This window comes from Pogonomyrmex barbatus, unplaced genomic scaffold (genome assembly GCF_055798465.1).
Source record: "Pogonomyrmex barbatus isolate J1 unplaced genomic scaffold, ASM5579846v1 scaffold14, whole genome shotgun sequence".
NCBI lineage: Eukaryota > Metazoa > Arthropoda > Insecta > Hymenoptera > Formicidae > Pogonomyrmex > Pogonomyrmex barbatus.
In genome coordinates, this window is record NW_028297110.1 from 1,137,548 (window position 1) to 1,161,443 (window position 23,896).

Sequence of the window (23,896 nt, forward strand, 5' to 3'; positions counted from 1 at the left end):
TGTGTCTCGGAAGTATCGAGAATATACACGCCGCGCATTTTTCTTCTTTCTTCCTCTCCATCTCGAAGTTTTCTCCCCTGAGTGCGAGATCGTATTGGGAGTTTAATGGTGGATAGCGAAGAAAAAGAGAACGCAAAAATCGATCAAAAAGCGTTGGGAACCTTACATTTGGCGCTAAATATACTTCCGATACTACTAGATTATGAAAAAATCGGAAAATGGAATACCAAAGTCAGTCTTTTTCTCATAACGGAGTTACTTATTTATTTCTACATGACCAATATTTATAAACGTTCGCTTAAAAATTTAAAGTAAAATATTGAAACTTTAATACACTTTGACAATAACAAATTTTTGATAGAAGAAGGTATGTCAAATAAAAGAAAAATATTAATTTTCTCTTATATGTTCTAATAATATTAACTTAAGATTAAAGTTAAGATTTCGAATAACAAGATTTCTAACTTGCATGAATTAAATCAAGAAGAAAAATGAAACAATGTAACTTGATGAAAAAAGCTTGAAAAAGCTGTGTCTGAAAAACTACTGTCGATGTTCAGAAAGAAATTTGTCATTTTCGTTGGCGTAAGGTTAACGAACTCAGTGTCCCGAGCGCGTAATACGTCTCGACGTGTAATCGTCAATTGACTGAAAATACCTCGAGTTAAGTTCAGTTATAATTCAGAAACCATGTCTCTCTCTTCCTTGCGACTGCCACGTATTCTTTACAATGACTAAGCTGTCTGTAATTTGCACTTCTTATCGCTGTATCTCTCGATAAATTTATAAGCTTTCGCGTATTTTACAAATTAAAGACAAATTCAACGAGCATTTGCAATCCGGACCTACATCTTTGGCAAATATTTGAAACTCGATTCAATTTCAGGTTCGAGAATTCGTGAAATAACGTCCGAATTTGCGGACACCTCGCAATTTTAAAATATCTCCATGTGTTTAATTTCCATATAATATTTCGAATTTTACGGATAATCAATTCTTCTGCAAAGTGCATTATTTCGATTTAATTTATTTTAACGGGTAATATTATCCAGATAAATACTTCGCATATTTTTATCCACAATCTTCGTGCGAAGTGCATATTTATCATTTCGTGCCAACCAAAGTATTTTTGCTCATCAATCCTGGCACTTTTTACGTCCATTATGCCGCGTATCCTGAATGAAACTGATTGACGAAGAACTTGTTTCGCACGAGTTAACGATGTTTTGCGTAAATCGATGGAAGTGCACGCCCTTGCGTGCCCGATGAATCGTCACTTTCACGCGCTGTTGCGTCAGTCGAGAAAGGCTTTATATTCTCAAGTTGCACGTTCTTTCGTCCGCTGAACTTGTGAGCCTAAAGAGTTAAAAGCGTGGCGCGCATTAATTCGCCTTAATTGTTTGATTCGGTGGCAATTCAAGCAAGCAATTTTAAAACAAACTGGCAAAGAACAGCTTCATCGTCGGCGAAACGATGTCTCGACAGTCCAGAGTGCATGTAATTCACGATGTCAATTACGGCGAGAATCTGTTCGAGAAGATATATATATATATATATATATATATATATATATATATATATATATATTAAGAATTCGAAAATTCAACCGAGCCATTCGCAGCGATGTCTAATTCCAATCAGGCAGATTCATGATTATTCATAATTTAATTTCAATCTTTCATTTTAAAATCACCGATATCATTTCATATGTGCCAGGGGTGCTCAACGTTTAAATAAAGATAATTAAATCATCTTTTTAAGTAACTCGTAATTTATGACTAAACACATCCACAAAGATCGATTAAATTCTCGTTTCGAGTGGGAATCACTATTTTTGGTATTCGCACGACGTCGAATAATAATAATGACGGAATTCAAATCGGAGCTTGAAGGGAGCAAAGGGAGAGTTCGTAGGAGAAGGACGACGGCAGATGGAGAACGAGAATCTTAAGAGTGGAAGTACGCTGCAAATCTATATGGGGGGGGGGGGGGTGATGCATTTCCTTAATTTCATCTCTTCCGTACTGATTGCACGAATATCATCACTGGCTTGACGATGTACGCGTATTTGCGTGTGTGCGTGGGCGCCGTTCCGGCACCGAACGCATACGAGAGGGACGAAAAAAAATCTATACCACTTTCGGACTTCGTGCACGTAAAACGGCTTGTGCGGGGGAGAAATCGTTGTTTGTGCACACACGCACACATGCGTGTGTATACGTGTGTTATCGACTGACTAGTCGTGTCGTGATGGTATCGTGCCAGTGGATTCGATCGGTGAGCTTCGACTCGACGGTTTTTCAAGCTTCTTCGTTCAGAATTTTGTACGTAGACGCGCGGTTCTCCCTCTCCCTTCGGTTTTGCATTTATTTCTGCTCTCTTAATCTTCTGTATGGTCTCTATGTATTTTATTTTTTGATGTTAGATCAAAGGTAATTGAAAATTGCACGAGGAGCTAGCGATTTCTATGGCTTTCAACTTCGAACATGATGAAAAAGTCATGAGGAATTTTAACATAAAAATTATTAAAAAAAAACTAGATATCGTGATGTTTGAAACTATGTTTGACTTAGAGTAATGTTTGCCCGGAGATATGTAAATATAATCGTTCTTAATAAATTTTCCAAATCTCAAGATTTTTGCAAATTTAACCTTATGTTTCGAACTTGACAAGTGCAAATGAAGCAAGAGCAGTTTATGTAAAGCGCGAGAACAACTTTGCAAACATTTTCGCGTCACAAAAGGTAAAAAATATTATATGGAACACGTGTGTGTAAGTAGTTTCTCGACATGTAAGATACGGGTCCACGCTGAACTTTGGAACCGAAACTTTTTAAGTTCCTTGTAGCGCGACGCTTCCTCTCAGTTTGTCTTTCGAATAGTCGAATACTACATGCTTCCTTGATATTGACTTGAAGAAAGGAAGCGAATTTTTACGTCTTAAATTTTTACCGTTTACAGACGAAGCAGCAACGGGAAATTCCAAAGAGAAGCGATTTTAACCAAACGACAGATATACTCGTATTACAAATAAGGCGTGCACGGAACATTCAATTTCGTAGAAATTTTATGACAATACATGTGCGCGGAGATCAAGGATCACTTGATACAAAGTCATCAATAATAATAAAAAAAATAATAAAATAGAAAGCTAATTTTTCGTGGATCTCGGAGACTGCGTTTCCGAGACTTACTGTCCCAAACGGAATGTGAAGTGTAACGAAACGTGGCGAGTAACATTATTTTTGCTCTCTCTCTCTCTCTCTCTCTCTATATATATATATATATATATATATATATACTGCAATTTTATAAAATTATCAGTTCCTTTTAACGTTAAAACATGCCATGTGCGACTGCATTTTACCATCGATACAGAACGCGGCGACCGTTTAAATGCGTGGTAATGTCACGTGGATATTTACGCTTATAATCTGCCGATTTCAACTCACTATTCGTTCGCGCGATAAAATTTCATGAGGACTATAACTTCGTTCGATATAAACCCCCCATTTCTAGCCGCGGCGAAAGTACAGAATCGTACGACTACGCTGAATGTACGTAATTAGCAAGTAATATCTTTCTCACTTTACGACTATTCCATTTGTGCAAAATTCAGTAGAAACCGGCGCGATCGTCGCGTTTAATTTATTTCGCGGTGCGACGACTGACATAACGAATTAGAAATGTACCCGCTCGCGTCCGGAACTTTCGTCGTTCGCACGTCCGTGCATTCTGGGCGGATTATGCAGTAACAAATGTGCATCTATTAATTCCCGAGTGCACGTTACATACTAACGTAAGTTAGTACCGCGCCGGACGCGAAATGCTATTTTGACACGGTGTTGTTAAAGCTAACACGCCGCTCCGCGTCGCGGAGCGAAGTGTATCGCGCGATCATGAATATCCCGGGCACTTCCTAAACCGGCAAAACCGTGGCCGTACGTATCCACCGTCAACGAGATATTTATTAGCTAAGTTCCCCACACTATGGTATCTTGCCGAAGTATGATCGTACGAGCATACGTACATTTACGTATATATACATACATACCTCACGTGCGCGGAAATGTAGGCGCGCGCGCGTTGGTATCGACATATCGATTTTACGCCGGAAGACGCCGACAAAAGGGGAATCGACTTCAGTCAAACGAGAACTGCTCCACTCCATCTTCATGAAATATCGTTCGAATATGAATGGACGCCCCAAGTCGGGCGTCGCCGGGGCGCGTCGTGCCGAACTACGCAGGAAGAGCCTCGTTTCGCCTGCCTCGGTCGTAGCTCATCATCGATTCCGGCCTACAGCCCGATACAACAGAGGAAGGGTCTGTCCGATCATCGATCAGCCTTGGATCCGAGATCGATTCGTGACGGCACCGTGGGTCGCCATCAAAGCTCGTTACGGATCAGCGAAAGAAGCGACGATATTTAACTTCCTGATTCTTTATGACAGCTTCCTTTCAGCTTTGTCGACTTTATCAATTAAACTTTTAGCGACATTAAATTACAATATTAAGTCTGAAGAAGTGATAGAAATTAGAGAGAAAAAAAATATAAGGTCTGTGTTTCAAACGAGGTGTTTATAACGAGTGGTATATTCTACACGGAAAAAATTACTACGTGATCTAAAAAATAATTTTGTTGGGCCATCAAAATTATTATATAAAATTATTATATAAAAAATTATTATGCAACAAAATTATTATGTGTTTAAATATAATGAAAATATTGCAACATTTATTCTAGTAATTAATTTTAACGTCCTGCATAATTACTTTGATGGCCCAACAAAATTACTTTTCGAATCTATACCTAAGTAAAACTGTTTTTTCTGTGTACACATACTTCTACTGCGCATAGAAATTGGCAATTTGCTCTTCGTATAGATTACTTTAAATTTCTGTTTGTACGAAGAGATCGTAAAAAAAGACATTCTAGATATAAGAGGATGCGATCTATTTCTGTATCGCGTAGTATATACGGACGATGACGTAAAAGTTCGTTTCAGCGCTCTGCTAAAGTGAGTTTATCGCCGCAACAAGAATGTACATATGGAAGGAACACTTTTGACAAGTTTAAAAATTTAATCAAATACAGATTGAAAAATAATTTTGTTGGACCTTTAAAATTATTACGTACGACGTTCAAATTGACTGCTACAAGATCAAAAATTTTTGTTTAAACGTCCTACGTAATAATTTTAATGATCTAACAAAATTATTTACAGATCTGTATTTGATCAAAGTTTCGAATCTTGCAGGAAAATTATTCTTTCATACATTTTTAACTTACTATTCATGTACACGGACATGTGCTCGCACCTTGTAAACGTTTGTTCTACCTAGGGCTAAATTGCTAAAACCAATTATATACCACTATGAATATCTATCCTGTTATTTGCTCGATTGCATTATACCATCTGCCTAATGAGCCATAATCGGTGATTCCTGGAAACACGTGCAGCGCATGCAAAAGACAGATGTTTGGGGGGATATCAAAGATACGATAAGCCGATAACCGCGCACATATTCGCGATTGTTTCTACGGCAATCTCACAATGTACTTTCATCCCTCTTTTCATCCCTCTCGCGCCGATGACGCAAACGTTTATGCGGCGCGCGTGCAACGACCGGAGTACAATTAGCGTCTGCTTTTATTACTTCGAGTCCGCATTCTATCCGCTTTAATCTCGTCGCGCATCAACGACCCGACCAAACGCAATGAGGTATTTGCCGAAGAGGAGCAATAATCCGGCGACGCGACGCGGTGAAACTCCCGAACGCGATACGGCACGCGTAATAAAGCTTGCGATATACGCGTAATAACATTAGCGACTTGCCTCTGCCTTCGGGCGATAATACTGATTCGCTTCGTACGTGTGCTTGCCTTTGACGCTGGTGATTATTTTAAACGGCTAAACCTCGTGAGCAAAGTTGTGCGAAAAATATTGATAAAATCGGGGGAAAAGTATTTACGTCAGGATGTTTCCTCACTGTGTTTGGTGTATCAATATCCGTCCTCAAAGAGAGATCGCTGAGTTGCTTTTGCTTTCTTATTGTGCGTTATTAGTTATTATATAGTTCGGGGGGGGTTTCTTCGTAATGCTTTAATATAATCAGACCGAGGCTTTTGAATGTGCTGCCACTTCAATTTAACACGACAACAAAATGAGCAGCATTTATTCCGCTTTTCAGTTAACGCGGATGGAAACTTATCTTGCCATAGTTTATAACGTGTCAACAATCTCTGCAGATCAATGATGTTTTTCGAAAAGAAGAGTAAGCTGGGTGTAGCGGTAAAGAAAGTTTGCCAAGCGGGACAAAAAGCTTTAAAATTCTAAAAGTTCATTAATATTAAACGCGATATCTTGTCTCTTCTCAAGTGTACCGTCGATATCACGGTGTCTATTTATCTCGCGCGAAACTGCGCCTGCGAGGATTTACATTAACAAATAGTAATAGCAAATACCGTTAAAAGCTTTATATTTTTTGCAATATGTTACACGTATTCGAAAAAGTTTATCCAATTTATTAATTCAGAACTATTTGTATGGTAAACAATTCTGTCTAGAGTATAAATCAATATCTCTTTCTTGATTAAGACAATCGGTCACTCCACCAGAACTTTCTAATAATTATTCACGCTATGAAATAAAACAGATCCGAAATGGAAAATAATTATTAGGCAGAATCTATCGATACCATTCATTCGCATCTCGTTCTGTCTCCTGCGAAGGTCATCACGAGCGCGAAAAAGCGAATCGCTAAAAAGCACAGTATCCGCGTGTCCGAGGACGATTTCCACAAATTAAAACTGAGTCCTTGCAGACTGCTCCAATTAATCACAATACCGTCAGGATTCTTCCGCTCGGAAGCGGAAGCTAGACTTTTCGGAAGAATTCCAGGCGAACTCTCCACGGTCGAGAGGCAGCACGCTTTAAGGACTAACGCGCACTACGTCTCTCTCTCGTTTACTTACATTGCGTCTGGAGTCAATGCACCTCCTCTCTCTTTCCTTCTCTGTCTCGCTTTTCTCAATACTGGATGAGGAGAGACGTTCTCTGTCTCTGCGAGCGTCCGTGCGCGAATTTCCGGAGCCGACGAACGCCACGAGATTAGAGATCGCGGACGGGACGACTCTCTCCGATGCGCGTCTGACCTGATGAGGCTTTACTCACTTCACCGCGGGCGAGCCGGTCGTCTTCGGCGACTCTCCGCGAGAGTAAATCCGTCGTCGCCGCCGCCGCCGCCGACGCCGCCACCACCGCCACCGCCACCGCCGCCGCCACGACGCACACTACGGGCGTATTGTGTCTCGCGCGCGTGTACCACCGCCCGTGGCTCCGCTTGGTAAAAGGAAAAAAAGGAGAACGAAGAAACCGCCGCCACCACCGCCACCGCCACCTCCGCCTCCGCCTCCGCCTCCGCCGCCGCCACCGCCGCCACCGCCACCACCGCCGCTGCCGCCGCCGGTTTTATAATCAATATTAGTTGACGGTGAATCCGCGCCGCGTCGCCGCTCGTCACGTGGGGGTCGAACAGTGGGAGAGGGAGAATTGGAGGAGAATCTGTGTGCGAGGGTGGTGTAGTCCGCGCCAACGGGAGATCTCTTCTTTATCGTCCTACTCGCACGAGCGAGCGAGTAAACGCGGCGCGGATAAAGCGATAAGACGCTCGCATCGACGGTCAACGGTTTTAACTGTTAACCCCTCCCCCCGAGGGTTGTTCAACCCTTCCTCTAGAATCAAATGTTTTGAATAGTAAAGACGCTGAGAGAAGAATGGCAACGCGTAGCCGAATCGTTTAACAAACGTATTGGTTTAAGAATAAAATTTGTATATATATATATATATATATAATCTATTTAATTTTATTTAAATGGGAATCTTGTATTTATCCCCACATTTAATATTCATCAAACATTCCGTTTCCGGCAGAAAGTTTGTATCCGCAGAGCAATAGCGATGTGACTCGCACACGATCAACACACTCGACCAGAGTTTGTTTGATGTTATCACAATTTAATTCGCATTTAAATTATTCCAAAAAAAAAAAATAATGAGCCTTTTTTTATATTTGAAATTATTTTAAAAAAATTTTTGTACATATCTTTTAAAAATTTATTTTTTCTAAATAGAATTTATAAAAGGAAACGAATATGAATTTTTATTACTTTCGATTTTATAAATATTATATAAGTTGCGCTTTTCAGGCAGTTGTTTAACTGTAAGATTTAACAATAACGAGGAGTCAAGTTCCATATTGTCCATATCGGATTAATCGTGTATTTGGCATCGTTACGTGAATTTGGATATTTAGTCGACTGTATTGCAGCTTGCAGATGGGAAATGAATTTCATCGTATTATCGTAGAATCGATTTTGCAACGAAAGGGTGAACGTTTTAATTGAAGTTAATAATGCGTACTTTTTTTAATTTATGATACGTATTTCATAGTGATACTAGTACATTGCAAAAAGTTGAAGTTGCATAATATCATTTTGAAAAAACTACTAATTTAATATATTATTGTAGAAAATGATAGGTTTTTACTTTAAAGGATTATAAAACAAAAATTTTCAATGTTTTCAGCTACCGTCCATTTATCTATTCTAAAAAATTGATAGCAAATAAAGCCTTCATTTATAAAATTTATATAATTACAAGGAAAATGGAGCAAATGTAGTCAGACATAGCAATGCAATTAAACGTTGTTCCATTTGTAGAAATTATATTGTATAAAAAATCAAAATTGTTACTCGATATTGCATTATTTACGATAACTTTGAAAATTAATTCAGGCATTTCAAGGATTATAAAAAATTGTTCATGAGTTTATCATCTTAAATATATTCGCATAATTCAACGATATAAGTCATAAAAAAAATTACCTTCTTATATTACCTCCATTCTATTGTCTTTCTTTTTTACAATATAAAAATTTTAATAAAAACCTTTTAAACATTAATCAGTGTTGCGGAAATTATTATCCTTTGCAACGACGGATATTGTCAACCGCGAGCTTTGATATAATCTCTGTGATGCAGATCAGCAGATTTTAATCACTCGTCTGACGTCTCATACGTTCTACTTTCCCTGCAATATTATTCCCTGATAACGATAATATGCTGAAAAAAAGGATTTTTTTTTCGAAACGTGAAGAAAACTCGTGCTCGACCGTACATTCCTCTCTTCGAGAAACGGAGGAGGATTTTGCGATCTGCAAATGTGCGTGCGTGCGTGCGTGCGTGCGGCAGAGGTTTCTCGGCAACATTTCGCTGGTGTTCGAAATGGACAGAGAGCAGGGTGTGGCGGGATGTGCGAGACGTCGGCATGCCGGACTCCGCACGCCATCTCGGCGGTGCCGGCGCCGATGGAGACGACGAGGAGTTTCCGCACGTCGAGAGAGCCGGTACGCGCCGATGGGTTATCCACAGAGTTTACCCCGCGAGAATTACCCCCGGTTCACCGCGAAATAATCCACGGGGGTGGGACTCGACGTGAAAGATTCCTCCCGACCGCGAAAAATATATAATAACTTTTAAGAAAGACATCGCATTGAGTAACGCGTTGGAGAACGTCCAAATCGTTTTAAAAAGGAAGATTACGTCGAAAGATCTTTATTTCCACCCCCTTTGCCTCTTTGAGCTCGCTGTTTTGCACATCCCTTTTCCTTTTTGTAATGTTGTTCTTGAATTACTCCTACAACGAACGGTCAGATGGTCAGATGTAAACAATAGGATTTCCACCTGATGAACATGATTTTTTTGTTCGATAGTTTTTCTATCAAATCATTTATAATGATTGACGTCAGAGAAGATATAAATAATCGTGTGGGTATATTAAATTATGCAAAGCTATTGATCTATATGTCATTAATATATAACACAATAAATTTTTGCGAGGACTGATTTGTTATCAAATTACTGTAATCGCTGTATGCATTATATGAGATACATATTAAATGTATAACGATGGAACATATTAAATGCATGATATGCAAAACATGCAAAGATATTATTAATATGATTTAGTAACAAATTTTGTTCTGGGGAGTGAAATAAAACAAAAACAGCACAAATTCCTTTTTCTTTGGACAGTGCTTTGAATTTTTGTTACATAAAACGCTGAAATCATAATTTGAAATTATTTTCCATTATTTGTGTTCGCATAATTTTCACGGGGAAGTACAAATTACAATTACAAATGTTGTCACATGTTTGACTTGCTTTTTTTCAACCAAACTTTTTGCTTTCAAATCAAGCTATTTTCATATAGAATATTTTTTTCACAACATTTGATTAAATAAAATAATTGGACTCTTCTCGGCTTTTTTAATCACCTCTGTTGCAATTTCATTTGTCATTTTTATTTCGCATTGACATCGGATTAAAATATAAATGTAAATATGTAAAAAGTAATTATATAATGAAAGAATTTCTATTTAACCAAAAGAAAAAAATTAAAAATGATTACATGACAATATTTTTTGTCGAATACATATCGAATGGTCACTAATATGTATATATATATATATATATATATTCATTTTCTATCCAATTTTAAGTTAAAAATACTTGGGACATAATTTGAAGTGCGCTCTCTCTCTTTGTAAAGTAAGTTACTTTGTGTCGCGAGTCTGCAGTTGTAGCAGGACAAAATTGCGATGAAGACAGACTCGGCGATATCAATTTCACACAGTACGAATGGAAGAGGTAAAGGAACATAGTCACTTCAGAGAATAAACGAGGGAGAGGGGTGAAACTTGAACTGGGGAAACCTGACTGAGACCTCGCTAATTCCAAGGGTTAAGTTAAGCTCGTAATGCGTCTAAAGGCCAAGGAGATGGCAAGAGCAGAGAGAAAGAGGGGGAGGGGAGAGGAGAAGGAAGGAATAGAAGCCAAAGGCGATTGCAGGCAATGCAATCTGGATAATCCCTTCGTGGAATAGTCGATCTCATGAGACAGTAATGAGTAAGTCTATTCATGACAAATTCAGCCACTTTGGTACTTAAAAAGACGAGAGCAAATTTTCCACAATTTTACGCTTATTTCGTTGATTGTTAAATACCGTAAATTGCTATTATTGCTATTATGTCGTTTATTCGATTTTTATGTTTCACGTTTCAAAATCCTACATTTTCCACTTTAGTATATATTAAACTAAAAATTGTTGAAAAAAAAATAAATATAAATCCATTAACATGTATTAATTTAGCGCTTTAAAAATGTATTTTAAAAAGTAACGCTACTTTTCGTCCAACAAAAACACAGAATTTACTCGATTAAAATTATCAGTGTATTGACCTAGATGTGTGATAGTTAATTATTTATAAGAGGTGTTCTTATTGAAAACATCTACGCACAGCAAAGATTTGCTTTATTATTATTAAATTTATCAAAGAAAAATTTGATGTTAAATCAACATATTTAAAATATAACAGATGAAATATGAATTCTTCTTACGCAGAAAAATGAAAATTATAGTATATCCGGAAATCGTGATGCGATCTAGATAAGTTAAATTAATGATTAAAGTAAACAATTATCAAGAAAAATAATGACAGTCCAAGAAGTTTGCAGATTTGTGAATAAAATTTCGTAAGATGGTACTCACCCGTATCATTGGATTGCCGACCCTTGCCATCTGGATTCCACTCTTCCTCTATAAACAAACGAAGAGAACAATAATTAGCAAAGATTTATTAGTGAGAAGGAGATTTGTTGACAGTTTAGCGCTGACAATGAAAAAAGAAAGACATTTCGAAATTGTATCTAATTACTTTAAGATTATTCATTGTTATTACATTTGCAATAACAATTTCAAAATTGTCTTGCTATCTCATTTTTGATATATTCTCTTGAAACGTAAATAATAAATATTATCTCTTTTATATGTTTACAAATTATATATTTGAATTATAAACAATAAATTATGTAGATTAATCGCTATAGCAATCGTTTCTATCTGAAAAGCACATATTGATTTCCAGCAAATTTACAATTATCATGGTGATAACGCCCCTGTTTGAGAGTTTCCAGAAACTTTGCTAACAAGTATCGGAAAGTTCCGCGCAGACTAAAGTTCGAATTTCGAAAAGTTACGGATATTGCTGAGGCCTATAGTGGAAACCCGCCATACACATCCCATACTTTCCAAGTCAAGTCCCGGAAATTTGAAAAAGCGCGAGAGAATGTTGCGAGAGAATTTACGAGTTGTTTCTCTCTCTCTCTCTCTCTCTCTCTCTCTCTCTCTCTCTCTCTCTCTGTTATTTCTCTCAATCATTGACAAGCCACGAATCCAAAATTGATATGTATAAAAACTCCAAATGCAAAAAAAAATCGATTCATATTCGATTTTATTACTCTACTATTACTGCTATTTATTTTTTTGAATTGTGACTTTTTGGTTGTTATTTATCTTGACCTGCATTATTTTGTATCAATACCGCGGTATCACGTATGTCGAATATATATATATATATATATATATATATGAAATAAAGTTATATGCTAAAATATTTCTCATATTGCACCCCAAACATGTGAATCCGAATCGCTTGCATTTTCCATGTAGAGAACTGCGGTAACGCATGCATAATCGCGCGAAAATCGACCGAGCGTTCGCGACGGTGTCTTTTTTTTCGTCCCGATGTTTGCATCATACGTATATTTATGCGAAGCACACGTCGACGTATGATGCGAAACCGAACCAAGGCGAGTCTTGCAAAACGCGCGTATGGGAACATGCGTGTTTATTTATGTAAAAAGCATACGTCCACACGTGATAAAGTGTAAATTGAACGTCGCATTGACTATGCGTGCATACGTCGCGTACGCATGTCCATACGATGTCCTAAATCCGGCGAGTCACCGGTCATAGATTGTTGATGTTCAATCCGTTCCATCCGTCCATCATTAACGGTGGACAAAAGAGTTCTTTCTACAAACGTCTTCTTTGTCTTCGCGACCTAAAATCTATATGTAAAGCGCTTTATCTAAATATTTAATTAAGCCAGTCTGTCAATCCTGGCGCGAGGATAATGACGTACTTCAAATCCTCACGACAGAAGAACATTGATGAAAACACACGTTTTAAGTGCGACAAAATAAATTTTTAATAGTCAATAACATTAAACTATTAATATTGTGTAATTAATTATATATATCCTATCCCTAGCGTGGGCATATTATATTGGTGGTACACGAGTTGCTCATATTTTATATAGCGATTATGAATAATGTATATACGGTTTTGTTACGCACACTCCTGTCCAAGTTGATAATGCAAATGCATGATTGAGTGAATTTATAAGGATCTAGTATACAGCTGCTTCCGCATTCTCAACCACGCGGGAGATATGAATTTAGATTTACGCCATGACCTATTTTCTTCGGAAGCACTCGTCAGTGGGCTGACGCTCATTAATAAGACTATCCTTCATCTTTAACACATTTACAACGCCATTAACTGTTGTTTATAAGGGACGGGGATGGAAAGAGAGAGGGGTGCACAATCCTAATCTTAATTTTATCGGCAAGTTCTCGAATACTTGAATAAGGTAAAGTGAATTTATTCGCAGATTGTTGAATCTCCCTCTCTCTTTTCTTCTCGGTAATCTATAGTTTACAATTAATGAAGGGACTTTCGTCAAATTAATTTTCTGCGCGCGTAGACAACAATCGTATAGATTTTGAATTGCTCTATACCTTGATCAAAGTATATTGCGAATAAATGGTATATATATATATATATATATATATATATATATAGTACATGCAGGCTGGAAAGAGCGGAGCTCTCCAGAGGTCTGAGAGAAGTCACGTCGAGAAGCGTAGCCAAGTCAAAGCGTGTCGATATTAAGGAAAACGAAAAGGCGCATCCCCGACGCGCTCGAAAAGCCTCGCGCTTTTTCACTACTTCCCTTTCAAGCGCGCGAGCAACCCCGTTTGCAAGCCCCTTCGAGGATCCGGAACTCTTTCACGGTGCGTTTAGCACGGTAAACGGGAATTTATCGTTTTCCACGAGCGGCCTCGTTAGAAGGCAGAGCCCAAAAATCGAAATTGGCTGCTCTTTGTCTATCGCTATCGATAGCTCAATGGCGACAATAGGTGTTTTTTTTTCTCGCGATATACGCGTGTTTTCGCGTTTTGCGGATGATCGCCGTCACGTAATTGGCGAAACGTGTAACGCGAACGTTTCTCTCGGTGAAAGGGCGATTGAGCGCGCGATTGAACCACCGGATATTTTTCGAATGGAAATTAACGCGCGGCTGCGGTGCGCATTGTTTACGCGCGTGTTGTTTACGCGTCAATTGGAGGGCCGAGTGGATATGTCGGGAATACGTCAAATTCACATACGAAAATTGAATAAACCGATCGGATAAACGATAATTTTTTTTATGTCGCGCGTAAATTATGAATTCGCTCTGTGTCTTCGACAGAGTCTGGAAGGAATTTAAGCTTCCTGAAAATACATAGGCATTTAGAAGGCGGAAAGCCGGATAAGAATCGCGACGAAATCAAAAAGGAATTTCGTTCCTCATCGCTCATCCATTATCCAGAAGTTTCAGTAATAAACCTGATGCTCGGGGATAAGAGTCTAAATCCCGAACTCTCTCCTGAGGAAAACCTCAGGAAAAGAAATAATCCTGATTACTGTCCTCTGTGGACGGATTATTGTTGGTCTTACTGTCATAGGTCTTGGACTTATGGCATTCTGTCACGATGCAGAATATGACATGATCGAAATTCTTAAAAGTCGGGAAAATCTATTAAGATAAAGCAAAATCGTCAAAATTACAAAACGTGCAAGACAATACGATAATTTTTTTGTAATAATAAAGAATATTAACATTGATTTATAATAATAATTACCTGTAAATGATTAAAAAGCGATAACGCTTAATTTTGTTGCCTTTCGGAAATATCGAATTACCTAACTTTACGTTACATAAAGTTCCGAAGCTGATTTTTTATTTATTGGCTACCTCTCGTTGATTCGTCCTTTTGGTTTACACACGCGTGAACGTTATTCACAGATTCGCACAGTGTAAAATCTCTGACAAAGAGGCCGCAAGGGAGTTGGCGGCAAAAAGTTGGCCTCGAAATACTCATATTTCAGAGGCGCTCCGTGAATGCTTCCTATCCATCGTACAAAGAAGAGTTTGTGTACGTCGAGAAATAGCTAGTGCCGTAATAGGACGGGAAACTCGCTGGAGGAAAGACGAACGAGAGAAAACGGATTGAACTCGGGGCAAAATGTGCAGAGAAACTATAATATACATCTATGAGAAAATCTAAATCTTGATATTCATAATGCTTAAAAATATGCGCGCGAGTCGATATTGGATGTTAGAAGAATTGAATTATAGCCGATTTTATGTAAAAAGAGTATATCAAGAATATAAGATAAAATGTTTTTATTTTTCTACCGAAGCTTTATATAATTCAGTGGTCTTAATCTGATGATTGCTAAGTTTGAAAGCATCAGGAACATGGACATAACGGGGAAAAGAAAGTTATAGAAAGAAGCAAAGATGTGCGAGCGTATCTCGGAGCTCGTGAAGAACAAGAAGAAAGCTCGCGATAAAATGAAACGAAGTGGAGTAAGGTCACGAAAGATCCTCGCGTTCTTATTACACTTTGTTGTCGTTAATTTAACTTTGCGAGAATTCTCACATTACTTTACTGTAATAAAATATTGCTATTGGGATTAGAAGTGTTCTTTGTGTTTTCATTTTATTATATATTTATTATCTCAATGTTTGTCGCGAAAGGCGTAGCGCAATTAGCTGGAAGAACATTTTGACAGAAGCAAACAGAATATCTGAGCAGAGACAATTATATTATTGACAGAATGACAATAACAAATGACGAAGAAAACGCAAGTGTTACTTTTGTATTTCAAAACTGTATAAAAATCGAAATTACTTTAAAACTATATTTCAATTTGTCGCAAAGATTTAGAAAAATGTTAATTTTAAATTCTCAAGTAATTCAGAAATTAATATTACGAATAAAAAAAAAAGAAAATAAGACTGATAATATTTCCGTGCTGTATTAGAATATTTTTTATATTCTGCTAGCATTATGTAGAGTTTGATTGCGAAAGCGAGTGATATCAAAAGGAATGTATTAGAAGTTTAAATTTGATAGCGTCCGTGGCGATCAGTCTATCCAAAGAACACTCGAAATAAACTACATTCGACGAAGCAAATAAAATTCGCCTTGGCGAGAAAACACAGCGAAGACCGTGACATGTTGATATTACACACAAAAGTGCAAGAAACAAGCGAAGAAACGGAGAGAAATCGAACGAAAGCGAAAAGCAAATTTATGGGACGAAGTATATCTTATTCGAAAATCGCAACTTGTTTCGTCAGCTTGGACTTTAATCGAGTTGCTTCGAAGAAGTATTGTGTAACGTAAATACATAGATAAAGATTCGTGGCGTTCTATTTACTGATGATTTTTACAAGAGATAAAAGTTGAAATGAAGATGTTTAGTAATCATTTTTATAATTTCGCAAGATAAATTCCGTTTCTCATGTTGATAATTGTATATGTATTTTTTAAAAATACACATATAACACGACACACACACACACACACACACACACACACACACACACATACGCACAAGAATTAATAAAAAAATATTTATCTTGTTTCGCTGAACAAATTCTGTTTCATCAATTTCCATATAAAAATATTCTGAAATATATTTTAGCTACAGTACAGAATCTCTCTCTCCAATTTTATTTAAACATTTAGATTGAATTATTATTAGATTAGTTTCAGATATTAAAGTACATTTCATTATCGTGTATAAGAAAAAAAATTGTTCGATTAATAGCACGTACGTTGAATTTATGTTAATAAAATTAGCAACACTGTGCAAGCAGTAACTAAGTTCGACAATTAGCTGGCATTAGCAACAGCGGGGAAAGGGAGGGGCGGGGGTAATTAAAACGAATTGAAATGAGCAGAGTTGATTTATCGCAGGTTAACAATCAGTTATGGCAATCGAAACGAGTGTAAATGCATAAGAAAACATCTAGATCACATTAAATTATGCTCTCATCTATCAACATACCGCAGCAATCAAATCAATCATATATTGCCACAAGGGTAAAAATATCGCAGCCACATCAAGAGCTCATATTTATATATTTCCTATTACGTTAACTAGCAACTAGAGAGCTATTGATAGTAACGAACATAGTTCGGCTACGAGACTAGCAAGACCAGAGAGATCGAAACGGAAAGAGAATAAAGAAAATGAAAAATGACGAAGTCGGCGGTCGAGTTTCCCTCCTTAGAAATCAGCTATCGTTACCTGAGGCATCGGAATCGGAGCCTGGCGTGGGGCTAGCGTCCACACTGTGCCTAGATCCTTGGCAGCATTCACTGCACTTGCTGCACATCGTCCCCGGCAATAAAATCGACGTGAACGTCCTTTAGCACTTATCTTCGTTCGTGGCAGTTTCAGTCGTCGGCGTTATCGTGCGTGACCGCCGTCGGTTTCTGCGGTCCAAGGAAAAGGGCCCAATCCGGGGAAAACCGTCGCCGATTATCGAGCGTCGATTATCGAGCATGCGAACGGACGGTTTTTAACCGAGTAGAATCCGGCGATTTCATCGACGATTCGCGATTCCCATCGTAAAACGAGCGAGCGAGCGACTGCAAAGGAATTTCCTACTTGAGATTCTAGGGTCGCGCCCGCCCTAATCTAATGATATAACGCGTATAAAAATTCTAAAACATTTTGCGAATTTCAAGGATTTCCGAAATAATAAACCACGCGCTGTTGTTGAGCCGACGTGACTCAAAGCCTTGATCAATTCATTCATTCGTTCGGCGCATCGTTCTCGCAAGCGTCAAAAATAAAAACGTTGACGTTGCTGCTTTTCATCAGAAAATACTTTATCAATTAAATCTTAATTTAATTTAATTTTTAGAAATATATTAGTTTTTAGAAAAGTTTCCTCGTTATATTTATCAAGGGAGCGAAATATCATAGATTTTATGTTAGAGATTTGCGGATGCAAGTGATCGGATGCACGCATCGACAATAACTCGAGCGCGAGCTGAATTAATACATAAATATTCAATTTGATAACGGTCATTAATAATCGCGCTATTGATACATCGGCTCGCAAATATAAATTCAAATAATATTTAACAGAGTAGAACCGCGTGTGCCGCGGTCTGTCCTTTAATTTAACCTGGCGAAAGTGAAAACGCGTAGCTTACGGTTACGGCGCTAATGAATAAGCGTACGGGCGCGCTCGTCATTAACTTGATGAACCGAATGTACCTATACTCGCGGAGGAGGAGGTGGGGGGGGTGAGGGAGGTCTTTTATCGAGTGGCTACTAAAAGGACGGTTGAATATCGGCACGGAGATTCATTCGCGTGTGCGCGCGGACTTTAAAATTCGCAGGAATCCGCGCGGAAAACCCCGCAGATCCCGGCATCCCGGACAAAAGCGTAATTCGATCGGCGGTGAAATTAGGGCAATGGGAATACGCCCTGTGTAGAGGGAACGGTTTGATTGCAATAACCCCCCCCTCCCCCAAAAAAAGCACGCTGGAATCTATTCGCGAGTGATACCGATAGCTCGCAAGTATCGAGCTTCACGAGGAGAACACTTGTATCGAAAACTCGTTGCTTATATCAATCGAATGCGAGTAATTGATGGATATTATTAATTTCGGTTGTTCGTCGATAACCGTGGAAAGTTAGAGCCAATATAGATCGGATATCAATTGGATTGTGAATGATGGTCGACAATATGAAACATTCAGTGCCGGCTATTGTGTACGCTTGCCGTTGATCATATCAATCCCCCGATACCCTATTACTCGCAAGACTAACGACTCGCGATCGTTATCGCATTTATTATTTTCAATATTACATTATAAATACGGATGAAATAGAATTTAACTTATACGTACTTCGTTAGGAAACCATTAAAAAAAAAAGAAAAGAGGGAATATTTACTGGCGTTTTTCATCTTTGAAATTCACTTTTGGAATGGTCCGAGTGAAGTAAATTCTATCTGCATTTCATTAACGATTAACTTTACTATCAGGTTACCGTTGCCGTTACCTCCTTGGGGATTTGAAAATATTTTGTCATACACAAAATGGATACGAGCTTCCAAACAGATCATATTTTTTCAATGCAATCTGTTTATTCGTTTTTATAAACGCGATCAATTTCGAATGATGCAATAAAATTGTTGTTGTAATAAATGTTAAAGTGATACTATGATATTCAGCCATTGTTGAAATTAATCCAAAGTCAGTTGTAAAAAACGTATTACGATCACATATAGAAAGATAAAAACCATAATCGGTAATAAATAAGAGATATAAGTAGTTATGGTCGATAAGTGTCAGACAAGACAAAATATATACCGAACAATCTTTAAATAGAACAAAAGAGAAAAAATATATCTACTAAATTGCCGGTTATTAATAAATAAAAAAATCATCTCCATAATAATAATTATTTAAATATCGCTAAAAAAAGAATATTATCAGTAAATAATCAGCAAACAATTTTTAGTGGTTTCAGAAAAGCAATTTCTTTCTCGAGCTTAAAACAAGCTTTGCATAAAGCAAAGTAAAGGTCAGATATTAAAAGCATGTGTTGTTGTCGACGGAAAGAATTTAATTCCCTCGCTAGTTGCCAACGGGATTACTTCCGCCATGCTCTGCGTCACAGATTTTATTTTATTAAAATATCTTTAGTTACAATGTATTCGTCAAGTCGATCAAGCGCATTTCGCGTCAAATATATTGAGAGTTCGAAAACCATTTTTATATTTCAGTTAACACCTAAACTCGCGAAATTCTAAAGCACAAGGCATATGATAAACTGATATGACTAGATCGCGAGTGAAATCAAACGGTGTAATATAATGTCGCTTGAAATATCAATTTTTTAATTTCCTTTTTAATGAAAGTGTGTTTCTTTCAAAAATTTTTAGACAACTAGGTTCGGCACTTTCATCTATCTTCCCATTTACCTTCTAAACAGAAGAAAAATGGACTACGATTGTACTCGGCAAATCAACTCATCACAAAGCGCTGTGCCAAAAGAATTTCGTAGAGCATATATATATATATATATATATATATATATATATATATATATATATATTTCACGGTGAAAAAAATCAGTCAAAACGATTTTTTTACCGACAAAGAAGAGGAGCGAAACGATTGTGCCAAAAAAAAAATGTCTGTTGAATGACATCGCGTCGGTCGTGACGATCCGCAGCGCGTCGCGCGTTTATCTCACGCGAACGGTCTCCACCAAAAGGTCCAACAAGTCGCGGGCGTTCGCGCGTGCAATCGACCGATCGCGGTGCTGCCGCATCGCGAATAAATGATACGCGCGTACGCGATTACGCAGAGCCGCGGGCGAGGGCGGATAACTGGAGCGACTGGAGGAGTCGCTCGCGCGTATCATCGGTCACTGGGGCGAAGGTGTACTCGTGCGGCCGCGGCATGGGATGACCGATAGGTGCGCGTGCATGCGCGTGCACGCACCTCGAGGGCGTCCCGACGCCCTCTCTCGCTCCCGACGACTCTCCCACACGCTGGATGCGGGAATTATTTTCCGTTTCGAGCGATCGATCTCGGCGCGGCCGCGGCCGATCACGGCGTAAACGCATCTCGCGTTTACGCGTTTCCGCGCGGCGCGCTATCGATCGATATATGCGTGGATCGCTTTGATCGACGCGCGAAAGGAGAATCGCTCGGCGTAGACGAGACGACGATAATTACGACGAGAGAGGCACGCGAGCGGAGAGACGCGCTTTGCAACGAGACGTGAGAAAATGACGCGGGTGTAATTTGATTAATCGACGCTCGTTATCGCTCGACTCATAAAGATATTACCGGTGATATCCACTCTCGGCACTGTTACAGCGTCATCATTACGAATACGCACGCAGAGTAAGGAGGAAAATTTAAATATTGGGGCACGTTTGAATAATTTACATGATTTACATATTCCGCATCGGAATAAGAAATACTCGGGTGTTTTCCGGGTGTATTTCTTTTTCCTTTTTTTTTTTTGATATTTCTCTTTCAAAAAAAGATGAGGAAAGAAGTAAAAAGATTTTCTGCAAATATTTAATCATCTAATTATCTTTTAATGCAGAAAATCCCCTCAAGGGGGTTAGTAGCATTTCTCTAATCGCACATGCGTCACTTCCTCAATGTTTGTACAAGGTGTTTCTAAAAATAGACATTTCATATTGACATAATACTAGATAATAATATATAGATAATAAACAGGATACGAGAAAAATCTTTATCTACTTATTGTGAAAATGCTCATCGAATCTGTGAATAACGAGAATCACATCATTTTACATCTAACGCGAGAAATACCTTTGTACGTTTTGTCGCTGGCAATCCTGTTTCAAAGGAACAAATCGGGAGCTATTACGATAACGTCGCGACAGTAAGCACAGATTTTTTTTTTTTCGTTTATCTTAACCTCATCCCGCAATTTCTTTCTCAATCCTGCGTCATCTCGTTTCAAATCTCTTTAACATCCTGCTCCTATCATCCCGCTCACGCACCCTCGTTCGAGCCGACGAATATGTATTCTGCAGACTGTATGACGCAGACAACTGCTTTCCATTTACAAAAAAAATATTATTAACGATTTCATTCGATAATAATAAAAATTACTGTCGTCTAAGAAAATACGTAAATAAAAATTTTATATGCCTATCGGATCTTAAGTAATGTCTATTGAATAAAGATGTCCTGTAAATTCCCGGTTCTTGAATTGAATTCCACGCACTATTAATAAATTAAATGAAGGGGAAACGGAAATAGATAAATTATCACACACAAGTATATATACACAAGTATCCTCTAAGGCTTCTTTGACAGAGCGGCGCGACGGGGTACATGCGTGTATCTGCTAAGGGAAGAGAGAAAGCGAAAATGCGTTTAAAAATAAAACGACGTATGGATTGGTGCGGCGTCGATACATCTTCGGGACGAAGCAGAAACTTCCTGGGGTATCCCCGGCTCCGTCTATTAGAGCCCGCAAATGGCCGGGCTTAAAAATAAAATCGCCTTTAAATTATCGCCGCCGCCGGTGTCCCGGTTGTCCGTGGGGTATTTTTAATTACGCTTTGCGCGGATCTATCGACTTTACGCCCGAATAGGCGCGATAAATAAGGCCCACGATGATTCGCGATGAAGCCCGCGCCGTCTTTTACGAGACAGACGTCTCCGTCTACGTATCGTTCGCGATTTCAATTCGCTCGTAAAACCGGACCGCCGATTCGCGTCTCGCCTGGCGATATTCAACGCGAAAAAAACACGCGTTCGACGTTGAGGGAGTCCACGCGAAAAGAACACTTTTTGCCGATCCATCTAAAACAATTTGGTCAGATACGGATCTAAAAATAACTTTGTTGAATCTTACAGAGTTATTATGCACGACGTTCAAATTGATTGCTAGAAAATAAAAAATTTTTGCAGTACTATTGTTACGTATAAACGTCCTATGTAATAACTTTGATGGTCCAACAAAATTATTTTCAGATCCGCATCCGGCCAAATTTTTAGATTCGCCAGCAAAACTGTTCTCTCCGTGCGGTCGACATCTCTCACCGCAATACGCTTTCATTTCTCTGTACGTCATTCGGTAGCTTATCCTCTATCGCGACGTATTCGTGCCGCTTCTGTCACCGCAATATCTGATTTTATGAGATTCCGCGAGATCGGCGAGCAGCGCACGTTTCATAAACTAACAGCACGCGCAAATGCATATCCGATAGCCTAATATCATCGAATTGGACGCGATCGCTGCGTATCGATCTGACGTCGTACAGCCTCGCGTACTGAATTATTCATGTAAACCACTCGCTTTGTAAAAGCTCTCATATAAAAATGTTAGAAACGTTGCGCGTGAGAAATAAAATTTGCATCTTAATTGGTAACGATATATGCAATTAGCTAAACTCCACGCGTTGCTGTATCTTTTTTTGCCGATAATAACAAGCAAGAAATTTTGTATTCAAAATTTTATCATATGTCTAATATAGTTAAACTTTTCGATAAATATTGTTCATTGATCTCTGTACTTTGTTACTTTTCTCTTATCGATATCTGCACTTACACGCTTGAACGATTCGAGACTATATGTGCATTTCACCGTATGTATCAAAATACTATCTGCAGAGTTCAGATACAGCTTTATGCTACAGAAAAATATTATATTTTAACGGTGCTACTCCATTTGGATTTATTTTCCCGCTTTTATTGTTTTCATCTTCGACACGGCGTAACTCTGGAAATGCCATTTTAACATTTCTAAATGTCGCGACCTTGTTCTATGTTACGTATTACGAATTGGAAGTTTCTTTTGAACAATAGAAAATAATTTAATAATTGTCAACAAATAATGTTGTCTCGTGCACAATTCAAAGTCCCGAACATGTTGCCATTCCGAATTCTACGATTTTCACGGCGCTTTGACTCAAGCTGATGTAAGCTTCCATTAAATTTGCTGGAAACCATTTTTGACATATCCCGCGTATGTATGTGTGGGAGCTGGGTCAAGAGGACGTGCGCAGTTACGCCACCTCAAATTGAACGTAATTCGGTTGCTGGAATCTGGACACCCACACGCCACGTGGAGTTTGCTTCCCGAACGAGGGACGAAATTCGTCTTGAAATTGGGTTAAGCATGCACCCATACCGCGTTCCCGGCCACTATCTCTCAGTCGCTTAATCACGATTATTATCGACATTTATTATAGCACAATAGATCATATATATTTATGATCCAGATAAGATAATATCATTAAAAGTAGTCGCATTTTTCAATTAATTATCCTACATAAAGTT

At 38.4% G+C, this 23,896-nt stretch overlaps 1 protein-coding gene across 1 annotated transcript in view; it reads right to left on the bottom strand.

Annotated features, from left to right (window-relative positions):
* The window catches only part of LOC105424895 (uncharacterized), a 189,469-nt gene that overhangs the window by 96,893 nt on the left and 68,680 nt on the right, over positions 1–23,896 (bottom strand). Inside the window, exon 3 of the mRNA XM_089072894.1 lies at positions 11,615–11,662. Coding sequence (XP_088929020.1) covers positions 11,615–11,662 — 48 coding nt within the window. The remainder of the gene's footprint in view (positions 1–11,614; positions 11,663–23,896) is intronic.